This window comes from Lampetra planeri, chromosome 23 (assembly GCF_965212315.1).
Source record: "Lampetra planeri chromosome 23, kcLamPlan1.2.h2, whole genome shotgun sequence".
NCBI lineage: Eukaryota > Metazoa > Chordata > Hyperoartia > Petromyzontiformes > Petromyzontidae > Lampetra > Lampetra planeri.
In genome coordinates, this window is record NC_136129.1 from 3,779,266 (window position 1) to 3,792,616 (window position 13,351).

General features: G+C 48.3%; 1 protein-coding gene across 3 annotated transcripts in view; it reads right to left on the minus strand.

Moving 5' to 3' along the window:
• Positions 1-4,259, minus strand: part of LOC144726245 (tubulointerstitial nephritis antigen-like) — a 33,937-nt gene extending 29,678 nt beyond the window's left edge. The window contains exon 1 of one of the 3 annotated variants that reach the window (XM_078604786.1): positions 4,195-4,259. Coding sequence is in view for 1 of the 3 variants with exons in the window: in XM_078604785.1 (XP_078460911.1) it covers positions 600-692 (93 nt within the window). In the remaining 2 variants the exon portion in view is untranslated. Of the gene's footprint in view, positions 1-599; positions 708-4,183 lie in introns of those variants that run through there. The other 2 variants (XM_078604787.1, XM_078604785.1) reach the window with 2 other exon arrangements.
• Positions 4,260-13,351: the final 9,092 nt, after the last annotated feature.

The following is a 13,351-nucleotide window of genomic DNA, read 5'->3' on the forward strand; positions in this document are numbered from 1 at the left end:
GCTGGTTTGACCTTACATCCCCTCCTACTCCCCATGCTGTACAGCAGCACGCCTCGCCTCTCCGATCTTGCTAAAGGGTGAACTCACACGTGACCGTGACCGTGAGCGCACCGTGACCGCGAGCGCACCGTGACCGCCACCTGAACTGCACATCAACCGCAATTTAGTCCACCACCTCGAGCCCCTGTCTGCAGCGCACACCGTGCTCTTCACCCTAAACCAGGGGTCGGCAACCTACGGCTCCGGAGCCGCATGCGGCTCTTTACGGGCTGCTTCTTGACGATATGTACGTATGTACAGTATGTACTCAGATGCATTGCGGCTCTTGAAATACTGAATTTTGTACCGAATTGGAAAGAAATGGCTCTTCTTGTTATTTTGGTTGCCGACCCCTGCCCTAAACCGTTAATTCTAGATTTGAAGCTTTCGTGACTGCAAGGATTCATATTCTTAGGGTTTTTCCGGTAAAGTCACGTAGGTAAAAAAATTTAAAAATTTAAATTAATTATTTTTTTTTACCTACGTGACTTTACCGAAAAAAAACCTAAGAATATGAACCCTAAACCGCGCCTGGTTTCGCGGTCATCCACCATCCTTACGTCCCCTTCACCATACTTCACCGTCACCCGGAGTTTCATCTCCCGCTCGGAGTTTTCCCGAGCGCCGCCAGGCTGGATTGGAGAAGGTATCATCGGCGTAAGAGACTCATGACGAAAGTACAAGGGTACGCCTATCCATAATCATGCTACAATCAGTGTATATCATATGCCTATAGGGGCCGTCCATAAATAATGTCACGCACCTTGGGGTGGGGGGGGGGGGTGAGACATTTGTGACGATGTGTGACGAGGGGGGGGGGTTGAGAAATGTGACGTCACACCAAAATGCGCAACTTTAAATAAATATAGACGACACGTTCTACTTAATTAAATAGACTTTTTAATCAATGTTTTCTCCTACAACATCAGAGTGCAGCGCCACATTAAATACGCACTACAATGACAATAGTTTAAAGCGATTTGAAGCATTTGGGGGGGGGGGCAGAGCTTTGTGACGTCATATTTGAGGGGGGTTCTGACTTTTTGTGACGCCGTGTGACGAAGGGGGGGGTCAAAAAATCGTCCAAAATCGCGTGACGTCATTTATGGACGGCCCAATAATCCTATGAACAAGTTTATGGGAAAATGTATGTTGAACTTATTTTGCACCGTACGTATCCAACCGTGCAAATCAGAGGTATAGTATAAACACGAAGGATTATATAACACGTTAAATGTTCTTTAATGCATTGGACTCTCACTTAATCACCCTTTAACCACGCGTATGAATTAGCATGCGTTACACGTTTCTGAATCTCACCTCAACGCGAATATCAATCACAACTAATTATACTGTACTAATTTAAGGAGTACTAACCACACCTTAACCACACTGGAAATCGGGCATCGATCACCACCCTAACCACAACTTAACCACACTTGAAATGGGACATAGCACCTTAAATCACACTCCAAGTACATCTTTAACCACACCTTAACCACACTTTAACCACAACCCCCCTGATGCGGGCATTATCATGAACATACAACGCGTGCAAAAAAAAACTCTCCCATAACGCGTGTTTTCACAACGCGATCAATGTATTTCGGTAAAGTCACGTAGGTAAAAAATTTAAATTAATAAAAGTCAAATAAAAAATAAAATAAAAATCACGACGTTTCGGAGGCAACACAAGCTTCCGTCTTCGAAACGTCGTGATTTTTATTTTATTTTTATTTTACTTTTATTAATTTAAATTTACCTACGTGACTTTACCGAAAAAAACCTAAGAATATGAATCCTTGCAGTCACGAAAGCTTCAAATCTAGTATTAGTGAACACATTTGTTTCTACATATCTATATAACGCCGTTGCGAATTGGATATAACGCGATCGAGTGAAAAGAACTACGTCGCACGAGGAGGCACAGGCGGTCGTTCGGCTGCCTCTGCCGAGCGTCATCGCGCAATGCATTCTGGATGCTGCTGGATGCTTCCAGAAGCTACCCCACGCGCCTCAATCTTTGCTCAGCCTGCGTACGCACCGCACGCGTTATCGCGGACTGTGCTTTACCACTTCCCCTGTATTCAATATTACTTATTATACTCTTTGGTTCTTTCGGTAAAGTCACGTAGGTAGAAAATAATAATATAAATCACGACGTTTCGGGCGGACGCTTGTGTTGCGCCCGAAACGTCGTGATTTATTTTATTTTTCTACCCACGTGACTTTACCGAAAGAACCAAAGAGTATGGATTCCTGCAGTCACGAAAGCTTCAAATCAAGATTATTACAAATTATTCACAACAACGCTTTTTTTTCCATTAAACGGTGTTTTTCAGGAACGCAAATACCGTGTTATAGGATAACAGGCTGTAGTTTATCCATTATACAGGGGTTTTTTGGAGTTAGATCACGTAAATAAATGTGTCGTTAAACCCGCCACCACCCAACACAGCCAATTAGTAAGGTTTGTCACGTAAACAGAACGTGGCCAATTCGTTACTAGTACAGCAACACCGCTGTGTTGGAGAGCAAAGCCACAACATTTACGATCTGAGCACGACGTTTCGCCAGCAATTTACAACTAGCGTCATCAGGCGACAGCCAGATTTGTGGAGAGAAATCCTCCTGGCTATAGTTTCAGGCTGTGATTTTTGCGGTGCTGTAGGCAGCAGCAGCAGCAAGGGAGGGCTGCTGGTGACCGCCACACAATGCATTGGGATACTGCTGGATGCTTTTACTGGTTGGAACCTCCTGGTTACACCAGCCCACAGGGGATTATTGTGTCCGTCCGTCGTGCAGGGAGGGGCTGGATGGGGAGGGGAGGGTGGGGAGGGGCTGGGTGGGGAGGGTGGGGCTGTGTGGGAAGGGGCTGGGTGAGGAGGGGCTGGGTGGGGAGGGTGGGGAGGGGCTGGGTGGGAAGGGGCTGGGTGGGGAGGGTGGGGCTGGGTGGGGGTGGGAGGGGTGGGGAGGGGCTGGTCACCCCGTGGTGCCCTTATAAAACTCAACGTGTAACCTACTCACGCCGGCTTGTGTCCACCCTCACAGTCGGGCATATTTGCGGAATACACCACGCCGCCGTTGACCCTGGCCATTGACCGAGCAACCCAACGTTCCTACCAGCTCCCTCCGCAGGACAATGTGTTAAAGGCTCCACTCACGCGCCTCCACATCTCTTTTTGTTGAAGCCTTGACTTCGTACGCATCATCTCACGGGCGCGCTATCGCGGACTGCTCTGTACCCCGATATGAAATATTCTTAATTCTAACGCGATTTTTATTTTAGCTTTCCACAACGCGGTGTCGTTCAGGAACGCAACTCCCGCGTTATACGAGAACAGGCTGTACTGTGGCTGTGTGTTTAAACCACCCATTGAACCGCGATTGCACCAGCATGGACCACCCTCGATACTCATCTTAACCACACACATTAATTCTAGATTTGAAGCTTTCGTGACTGCAAGGATTCATACTCTTAGTTTTTTCGGTAAAGTCACGTAGGTAAAAAATTAAATTAAAATTAATAAAACATTATAAAAATGTTACCTACGTGACTTTACCGAAAAAACTAAGAGCACCGCACACATTAACCACGGGACATAACACAACGCTAAGCATCTCCAAAGCGCACGTTAACCACTTTTTTTTTATTAAACCACACGTAAGCCCCGAAGATTAACCGCGCTTGATTCGCCACGCAAATTAACACAGTAATCCACGTTGACCACACACTCGATACACCACACTTGAATTGTACACTCGCTTCATCCTCACCACAACACAACGTAAGCCCAGACCCTCACCACACCATGCACTCACCCTCACAGTCAGCACAACCCGTACCACCCACACTCACCTCACCACACTGTACCCTCACCACACTCCTCACCACACTCAACCTTCTCCTCACCACGCCGCTCCCTCACCACTCCACACCCTCACCTCACCACACCGCTCCCTCACCACCGCACCCTGACCTCACCAAACCGCTCCCTCACCTCACCAAACCGCTCCCTCACCTCACCACACCGCTCCCTCACCTCACCACCCTCACCACACCACTCTCTCACCTCACCACACCACACCACTGAACCCTCACCTCACACCACCGCACCCTCACCTCACCACACCGCTCCCTCACCTTGCTCTCACCTGGAACAGCGGGCGACGTCCGCCCGCGGCTAAAACAGAAGTGAGAGGGGGAGGAGAGGGAGGGGGAGGGGGAGAGGAGAGGGGGGAGAGGAGAGGGAGGGGAGAGGGGGAGGAAAAGGAGGGGGGAGAGGGAGGGGAAAGGGAGGGGAGAGGGAGGGGGAGAGGGAGGGGAGAGGGGGGAGAGGGAGGGGAGAGGGAGGGGAGAGGGAGGGGAGAGGGAGGGGAGAGGGAGGAGGGAGAGGGGGGAGAGGGGGGAGAGGGAGGGGAGAGGGAGGGGAGAGGGGGGAAAGGGAGGGGAGAGGGAGGGGGAGAGGGAGGGGAGAGGGAGGGGAGAGGGAGGGGAGAGGGAGGTGAGAGGGGGGAGAGGGAGGGGAGAGGGAGGGGAGAGGGAGGGGAGAGGGAGGGGAGAGGGAGGTGAGAGGGAGGGGGAGAGGGTGGAAAGGTGGGAGGGGCCTACGTCACAGGTTCAATTCACTGACAAATACTCTCACTGACACTGTCACTGACACGCTCACAGATTGGCACGTTATGTATTACGAATGTAATGGACGTAAGCCTCCACGTCTTTTCTTGTGTCTCAGTTAAAGGGTTAAAGCGCAGCCCCTGCAATTTCTCGCTCACGCCGCTGCTGCTGGAAGGGGCCTCCCACAACTACTCGAGGGAGGTATTTGGCCTACTCTTCCACCAGACGTGTTGGACGAGCTGGGTTGTATCCACACTTCACCCCGCCACATGCGACCTATTGCGCTGATGTCCATTCGATGAGTATCCCGTGTTTTACTTGTTTCGCTTGTGGCACTTCTTTGTAAATGAGGCTCCGATGCTCTTTGGTTCTTTCGGTAAAGTCACGTGGGTAGAAAAATAGATAAATAAATAAATATCTATATTTTTTCCGGTAAAGTCACGTAGGTAGCAAATTTTTATTTTTATTTTTTTCGGTAAAGTCACGAAGGTAGAAAAATAGATAAATAAATAAATATCTATTTTTTTTCCCGGTAAAGTCACGTAGGTAGCAAAAAAAAAGTTTCTTTTTTTCGGTAAAGTCACGAAGGTAGAAAAATAGATAAATAAATAAATATCTATTTTATATTTTTTTCCGGTAAAGTCACGTAGGTAGCAAAACATTTTTTCTTTTTTTTCGGTAAAGTCACGTAGGTAGAAAAATAAAATAAAACACAAATTTCTGTAAAGTCACGTAGGTAAAAAATAAATAAATAAATATAATTTCAGTAAAGTCACGTAGGTAGAAACATTTTAAATAAAATAAAATAAATGTTTTTCATTTTTATTTTCTACCTACGTGACTTTACCGAAAGAACCAAAGAGTATGGATCCCTGCAGTCACGAAAGCTTCAAATCAAGATTGAGACTCATATGCCGATCTCTGGAGCTTCTCGCCCTGGTTGAACAAAATACACTTTGGGAAATCGTCAGTAGACTTGTGCTGCGTTGTTCCCGTCTCTGCTGTCGAGTGGACCATCAACCCCATCATCAGAAACATCATCAACAGGCCAATGCACACCATCTCATATCATTCATTGAAACAATTAAAGGGCACAAGACACAGTTGTGCGATTGTGGCCATGCCACCCCAAGCTATGGACCCATCTAGCAAAACCACAGAGATACAAACGAGATATACAGAGACAAATAGACACATTAAGGACAAGCTACAGTAGTGCAATTGTGACGGTGGGTATACCATTGAAAGCAACAGTTGAGTATAATTAGAACACGAGTTGTCGTGTTTGCATCACCTTCTGTTTGTTACAAAGTTAAATGAACCTGGCACCACAGGCAGGGATCTCACTTGACTTGAGAACCACGCAACAATGAAGAGCCCTGTGGGAAGGCCTTGAGGTTTGCTCGTCACGTGCCAGGGTCATCCTCTTACTCCAGCTGCACATTGCATTGATCAGCTGCACCATGCCACGCGTGGGAGACAAGGCCAAACACACAAGCTGCCTTTATCTCTGGAGCAGGAGGATTGCTTGATGGCCAGGCTGCGGAGGTCCACGTTGGCGAGATGTTAACTACCTTGCCTGTGTATACAGGAGGTCGTGGGTTTGATCCTGACCCTCTCTCCCCGTGTATCTCTCTTCGTGCTCGTGTGGATTTTTCTCCGGGTCCTCTGTTTCCCCCCCCGCCCCTCCACATTTAGAATCAACATCACGCGTTTAGAGTCTTTGGTTGCGAAACATTTGCACGTGATACGCTACTTCGTTGAGCGATCATTTGTGGCCAGGTCGCTTCTGAAAAAGAGCTGTATAGCTCAGTGGGCCTTTCCTGGCAAACTAAATATTTAAAAAGTTTCAACAATGGCAAGGTCTCCATTATCTCACATCAGGGAGATAGGGGGAACTCATTTCTCTCATGGGAAAGAAAGATCGGGATAAGAAATTAAGCAAATCATGTGCATACATTAGTCAATTCGTGATGCTAGTGCAGCAATACTCCGTTTTACGTCGGGGATGCGTTCCTGAAAGGTGAGACAACGACGGATATCGAAACGACGTAAATCGAAGCGAATCACAGGGTAGTGGTGGGTGGTGGTGGTGGTGGAGATGGGCTGAGAGGCGACGGATAACGAAAAAAGGCGGACGATGCCGTCAGCGACGTAAGTTGTAGCGACGCAAATCGGGCGGCGGTGTTAATAACGTGACGACGTATTTGCGAATCGACGCAAATTGAAGCGAATCACAGGGTCGTGGTGGTTATTGGTGGTGGTGGTGGTGGAGGTGAAGGGCTGTGCAGTAACAGCGATGACTGTAACAAGTAGCTCGTGGGACAGCGACACGCCCGATGAACATCTCTCACCCTTCGGTCTTTTCGCCAAATACGTCGTCACTTTATTAAGACCACGACTTGATTTGCGTCGCCCCAACCCCACGCTTACTGACAGCTCATCGGATTCCTCCAGTCGAAATAAAGAGTCTGATTCTGATAGTCTATGGGCAATGGTAGTCTGTGGGCAATGTGAGTCTATGGGAAATGTAAGTCTATGGGCAATGTTGGTCTATGGGCAATGTTAGTATATGGGCAGTGTGAGTATATGGGCAATGTGAGTCTATGGGCAATGCTAGTCAATGGGCAGTGTTAGTCTATGGGCAATGTTAGTCTATGGCCAATGTTAGTCTATGGGCAGTGTTAGTCTATGAGAAATGTTAGTCTATGAGCAATGTTAGTCTATGGGCAATGTTAGTCTATGGGCAATGTTAGTCTATGGGTAATGTTGGTCTATGGGCAATGTTGGTCTATGGGCAATGTTAGTATATGGGCAATGCTAGTCTATGGGCAATGTTGGTCTATGGGCAATGTTAGTATATGGGCAATGTGAGTCTATGGGCAATGTTAGTCTATGGGCAATGTTAGTCTATTAACAATGTTAGTCTATGGGCAATGTTAGTCTATGGACAATGTTAGTCTATGGGCAATGTTAGTCTATGGGCAATGTTAGTCTATTAACAATGTTAGTCTATGGGCAATGTTAGTCTATGGGCAATGTTAGTCTATGGGCAATGTTAGTCTATGGGCAATGTTAGTCTATGGGCAATGTTAGTCTATTAACAATGTTAGTCTATGGGCAATGTTAGTCTATGGCCAATGTTAGTCTATGGCCAATGTTAGTCTATAACAGGGGTGGGGAATGTCCGGCCCGTGGGCCGTATGAGGCCCGCGAAATCATTTGGTGTGGCCCTGCCAAGGCAACCGCAGGCGGGACTCGAAATTCACTAAATCTCGGAGCAAACCTGGAAAAGCAGTTGCGAGTAGCAGCAACATCATCAACACCAGCTAACATCACACGCCTCACCAAAGAGAAGCAGTTCCAGCCATCGCATTAGGGGCGAGTTAATTAAATGTTTGAGCAAATATAAACAGGCAAATTTTTAAGTTGATGATTGTGTATGGCCCGCGAATGATGTTATCAATAACCAAATGGCCCTTGGCAGAAAAAAGGTTCCTCACCCCCTGCTCTATAAGCAATGTTAGTCTACGGGCAATATAAGTCTATGGGCAATGCAAGTCTAAGGGCTATGTTAGTCTATGGGCAATAAAATCGGCGCCCCTTCAATGACGAAACGACGCGAAATATCTCCGCTGAAGCCCTCTCATCGTGGCCAGCAGCAGAACTCCACATTGGCCATCGAGCTCCTGAACCACATTGCCACACACAGTAACATAGAGACCCATAGAGACCCACACTCGTAGAGACCTGCAGAGACCCATAGAGACCCACACTCCTAGAGACCTGCAGAGACCCATAGAGACCCACAGAGATACAGGTAAACTCGTAGAGACCTGCAGAGACCCATAGAGACCCACAGAGATACAGGTAAACTCGTAGAGACCTGCAGAGACCCATAGAGACCCACACTCGTAGAGACCTGCAGAGACCCATAGAGACCCATAGAGATACAGGTAGACGCGTAGAGACCTGCAGAGACCCATGGAGACCCACACTCGTAGAGACCTGCAGAGACCCATAGAGACCCATAGATATACGGGTAGACTCGTAGAGACCTGCAGAGACCCATAGAGACCCACACTCATAGAGACCTGCAGAGACCCATAGAGACCCATACTCGTAGAGACCTGGAGAGACCCATAGAGACCCACACTCGTAGAGACCTGCAGAGACCCATAGAGACCCACAGAGATACAGGTAAACTCGTAGAGACCTGCAGAGACCCATAGAGACCCACACTCCTAGAGACCTGCAGAGACCCATAGAGACCCATAGAGATACAGGTAGACGCGTAGAGACCTGCAGAGACCCATGTAGACCCACACTCGTAGAGACCTGCAGAGACCCATAGAGACCCATAGATATACGGGTAGACTCGTAGAGACCTGCAGAGACCCATAGAGACCCACACTCATAGAGACCTGCAGAGACCCATAGAGACCCATACTCGTAGAGACCTGCAGAGACCCATAGAGACCCACACTCGTAGAGACCTGCAGAGACTCATAGAGACCCACATAGATACACATAGACTCGTAGAGACCTGCAGAGACCCATAGAGACCCACACTCCTAGAGACCTGCAGAGACCCATAGAGACCCACAGAGATATGCATAGACTCGTAGAGACCTGCAGAGACCCATAGAGACCCACAGAGATACAGGTAAACTCGTAAAGACCTGCAGAGACCCATAGAAACCCACACTCGTAGAGACCTGCAGAGACCCATAGAGACCCACACTCGTAGAGACCTGCAGAGACTCATAGAGACCCACAGAGATACAGGTAAACTCGTAGAGACCTGCAGAGATACACATAGACTCGTATAGACTCTTAGAGATACATTAAAGACACAGCCACAGTAATAGTCCGAATATGGCCGTGAAACCCAAACTACGGACCACAGAGTAAATCCACAGAGACACGGATTCAAACACACAGCCACAGCATTGCGACTGTGTTGGCCATTACGGACCGCACAGTAAAAGCCCACTGTGGTTTGCACTCAATGACGGAGGAGGAGGAACGTCGACACGACACGAACTCTCCTTCTCTCTCTGCTTGAAGCCCTCTAGTCGTTGCCAGCAGCAGCTGAGAACTCGACATTGGCCATGGGACTCCTGAACCACGCGCTGTTGCTACAGCTATCGTACGTGAAATGGGTCGTCCATAAATAACGTCACGCGATTTTTGACGATTTTTGACGATTTTAGCCCCCCCCCCCTCGTCACACGGCGTCACAAAAAGTCAGACCCCCCTCAAATATGACGTCACAAAGCTCTGCCCCCCCCCCCCACAAAAAATAAAATATGCTTCAAATCGCTTTAAACTATTGTCATTGTAGTGTGTATTTAATGCGGCGCTGCACTCTGATGTTGTAGGAGAAAACATTTATTAAAAAGTCTGTTTAATTAAGTAGAACGTGTTGTTTATATTTATTTAAAGTTGCGCATTTTGATGTGACGTCACATTTCTCAAACCCCCCCCCCCCTCGTCACAAATGTCTGACCCCCCCCGCCCCCAGGTGCGTGACGTCATTTATGGACGGCCCCAAAGTAGTCGTAGAATGGTGCGGCAGAGGGCAAGGGAGCCGGCTGATGCAGGCGGTGTAGAGGGATCAGGAAACTTTGCCGCAGTGTTTTCACTGTCGCACCGGGAAGACCAAATCGAAAATCGCCGAGGTGGATTGTAAGTCCGTCGACGACTCTCCCACCCCTGCGGTACATCCGTTCGTTTCAAGGTTTGGGAAGGTTACATTGTGACGTTTATTGCTGGACTTTTATATATTTGCGTGCGGCAGAGTGGTTTCTACTTGTTTTTTTATGCGGTTACCGGTCATGAAAAACTAACTATTTTTACAACCCTATCGTTTATTCAGTCAAATATTATTTTAAAAAAAGACAAATATCCGTGGTATAGCCTTAACATACTGTTGGGGCAAGTGCTGTTAGCGAGGAATTGTTATGGCCAGAATCACGCCCGGCCTTACATGCATACAGACTCGTATAGCAATACACACACATACGCCCTCGGACAAATACAAACACACCGACATTCGTTATAACCATAAACACACATCCTGTCATACACACACTCTGCACACAGACACACACCGTAGACAGAAAGTCAATGACCCCCCACCCCCTCCATATCGCCTCTGACGGACAGTAGGAACAAGTGCTGTCCGCGAGTACCTATGAGCGAATTACGCCCGGCCGCCTTTGTCTCCCCAATGATGATGTTTGCGCACCCAAAACCAAGAACACCAACGCATTCAAGGCCGGGTCAACCTCGTGGGAGTCGCAGTGCCCGTTCAGTTCAGCGCCTATTCGTACGTTCCGTCTCAGGGCGCGGGGTTCAAAGCGTCTTGTCTTAACCGCGGCACCACAGCTTCCCACAAAAGACGTTGACACACACGCACACAGCCAGCCAGAAGCCACCTTTGGACTCGCTCTGCCTGGGAATCCGAGACGTATGCGTGGGTGCGTACGTTTTTTTTGCGCGTGTGCGTGCGTGCGTAAGTTTTCCCGTGTGCGTAAGGCTGTGTGTGTGTGTGTGTAAGGTTGTCTGTGTTTGTATAGTAAGATCCGCCCTTTGAGGTCCCCATTGTTTGCGGCACTCCAACAGGGCTTAATTTCAGCCGAAGCTGTCCCGGGGCAAAGTACCGGAAAATATTTTCCTAACGCCCCCCCCCCCGTCCATCGCCCATCGCCGAGTTCTCTGTGCAGTGGAAACCGATGCAGTGTTATGATTTCGATGGCTACACATGCGGCACATTGAGGAGCTGGGGGGCCCCGCTCTGTCTGGCCCAGCGGTAGAGCGTTTGCACGGCTTTGTTACAGAGGTGCGCGGTTCCGATCCGGCAGGCCGCCCCAGTTAACACCGCGGATGCTTGCGGGTTAGCGGTACAATCCGCGCCTTCTGCTCAACAGCGGGCGTCGCAGGTCGCCATTCTTTGAAGCAGAGCAGGGTAGGCCGTTGTGCACACACTCGCACAAGTGATACGAAGACAAAGATCCCCCGTATAGCCTGAACAGACTTTTGGGGCAAGTGCTGTTAGCGAGCATCTATGAAGGGCAACACAGCACACGAGGGGGGTGGGTGGGTGGCCGGCCAGCACCACGCCCGGCCGCCTTTGTCTCTCCAGCTGTGACGTTTACACACCGCACCAGGATGCGGTGTTGGCCGTGACCGCGAATCGAACTCGGTCTGCCAGGTTTGTAACTGCTCCACTACCGCTCATACACACAGTGGTCGACTCAGGGTCAAAGTTCCGTCAAAATTTCATTTGCTTGCAAATAAACTCATCGGCAAACGCAGAAAACGTCGCCCCCTTCCTGCGAAAACTTGCCAGGACACGTGCCATCATCACACCTCTCTATAACATGTCTCTGACAACGGTGCTGTTTGTTGCTGTCTCTCGCTGTCCCACGTGACGCGTGCCCTGTGTTCAAACACACGCGGCTCACTCGGCGACGAGGCAGCCGGCTTGATCCGCGTGTCTCCTCCCGCTGTGGACTTTGTTTTCGTTCCAAAATTCAATTTTCTCACATTTGTAGCGAGTCCAACCGAGTCGTCACTACACATTGTTACAGCACAGTATTATTATTGTTGTTGTTCCTCTTTAAAGAAAACGCCAACAATGAAACAAACCGTTACAAACTCTTGTGTTTTTTCGGTAAAGTCACGTAGGTGACTCTACCGAAAAAACCTAAGAGTTTGAATCCTTGCAGTCACGAAAGCTTCAAATCTAAAACCGCTATAATTCTGTGTTTTTGGAGCTCGCTGGTAATTGGCTTTTTATCGGCTTTGGCGTCACACTCTTGAAAGCAAAGTACATCCCCCGATAAGAAGCGTGTCTGAGTGTGTGTTGCCTTAGTAAAGCATGCGTTCCATATTTATTAGTGGTTTGTATTAGCAAAGTATGAGTTCCATTTTGTGTATAAGTGCGCTTTGTGTTAGAAGGTCATTTTTCATATTTTGTGTTAGTAAGGCATGCGTCACGCTGTTTTGCGTTAGTATGTTTCACGTTGTGTATTATGTCACGTGTTTCACGCTGTTACGTCAGCAAGTTATGATGTTTCATGTTGTGTATTCGGGCATTGTCGCCGCAACGTGACGCCGACATTCCCAGCAGCAGCAACAACAAAATATCAGTCTATTCATAGTCTCAAGCCGCACCTTACCATAATAATAACAAGTGTGCCGTTCCTGGCCCTTCCCCCCCTCAACCATTATATATACGGAGTGCCATCTCTTGTAATCTCTCATTTTCTTGATACAGCTGTAGGGCTGTGACGGTTCCACCTGAAGACGGAAGCTTGTGTTGCCTCCGAAACGTCGTGATTTTTATTTTATTTTTATTTTATTTTACTTTTATTAATTTTAATTAAAACAATTTACCTACGTGACTTTACCGAAAAAACCTAAGAATATGAATCCTTGCAGTCACGAAAGCTTCAAATCTAGAACAAAATATTTCCTGCACGGTATCCATGCCGTCGCCTGCAGCGACCGTCATTGCCACACACGGCAATCGTGGCACATGCCACTTTCCCGGAACTTGGTCGGGCGAGGGTAGGGGGGCGGTTAACCGGTCAGTGCGGATAAGCGACGTTGTACCGCACCGAACACGTGTGAGGTTTGCTCATCTCCATATATATAAAAGGCAAAGTTTGAATATGTGTGTCT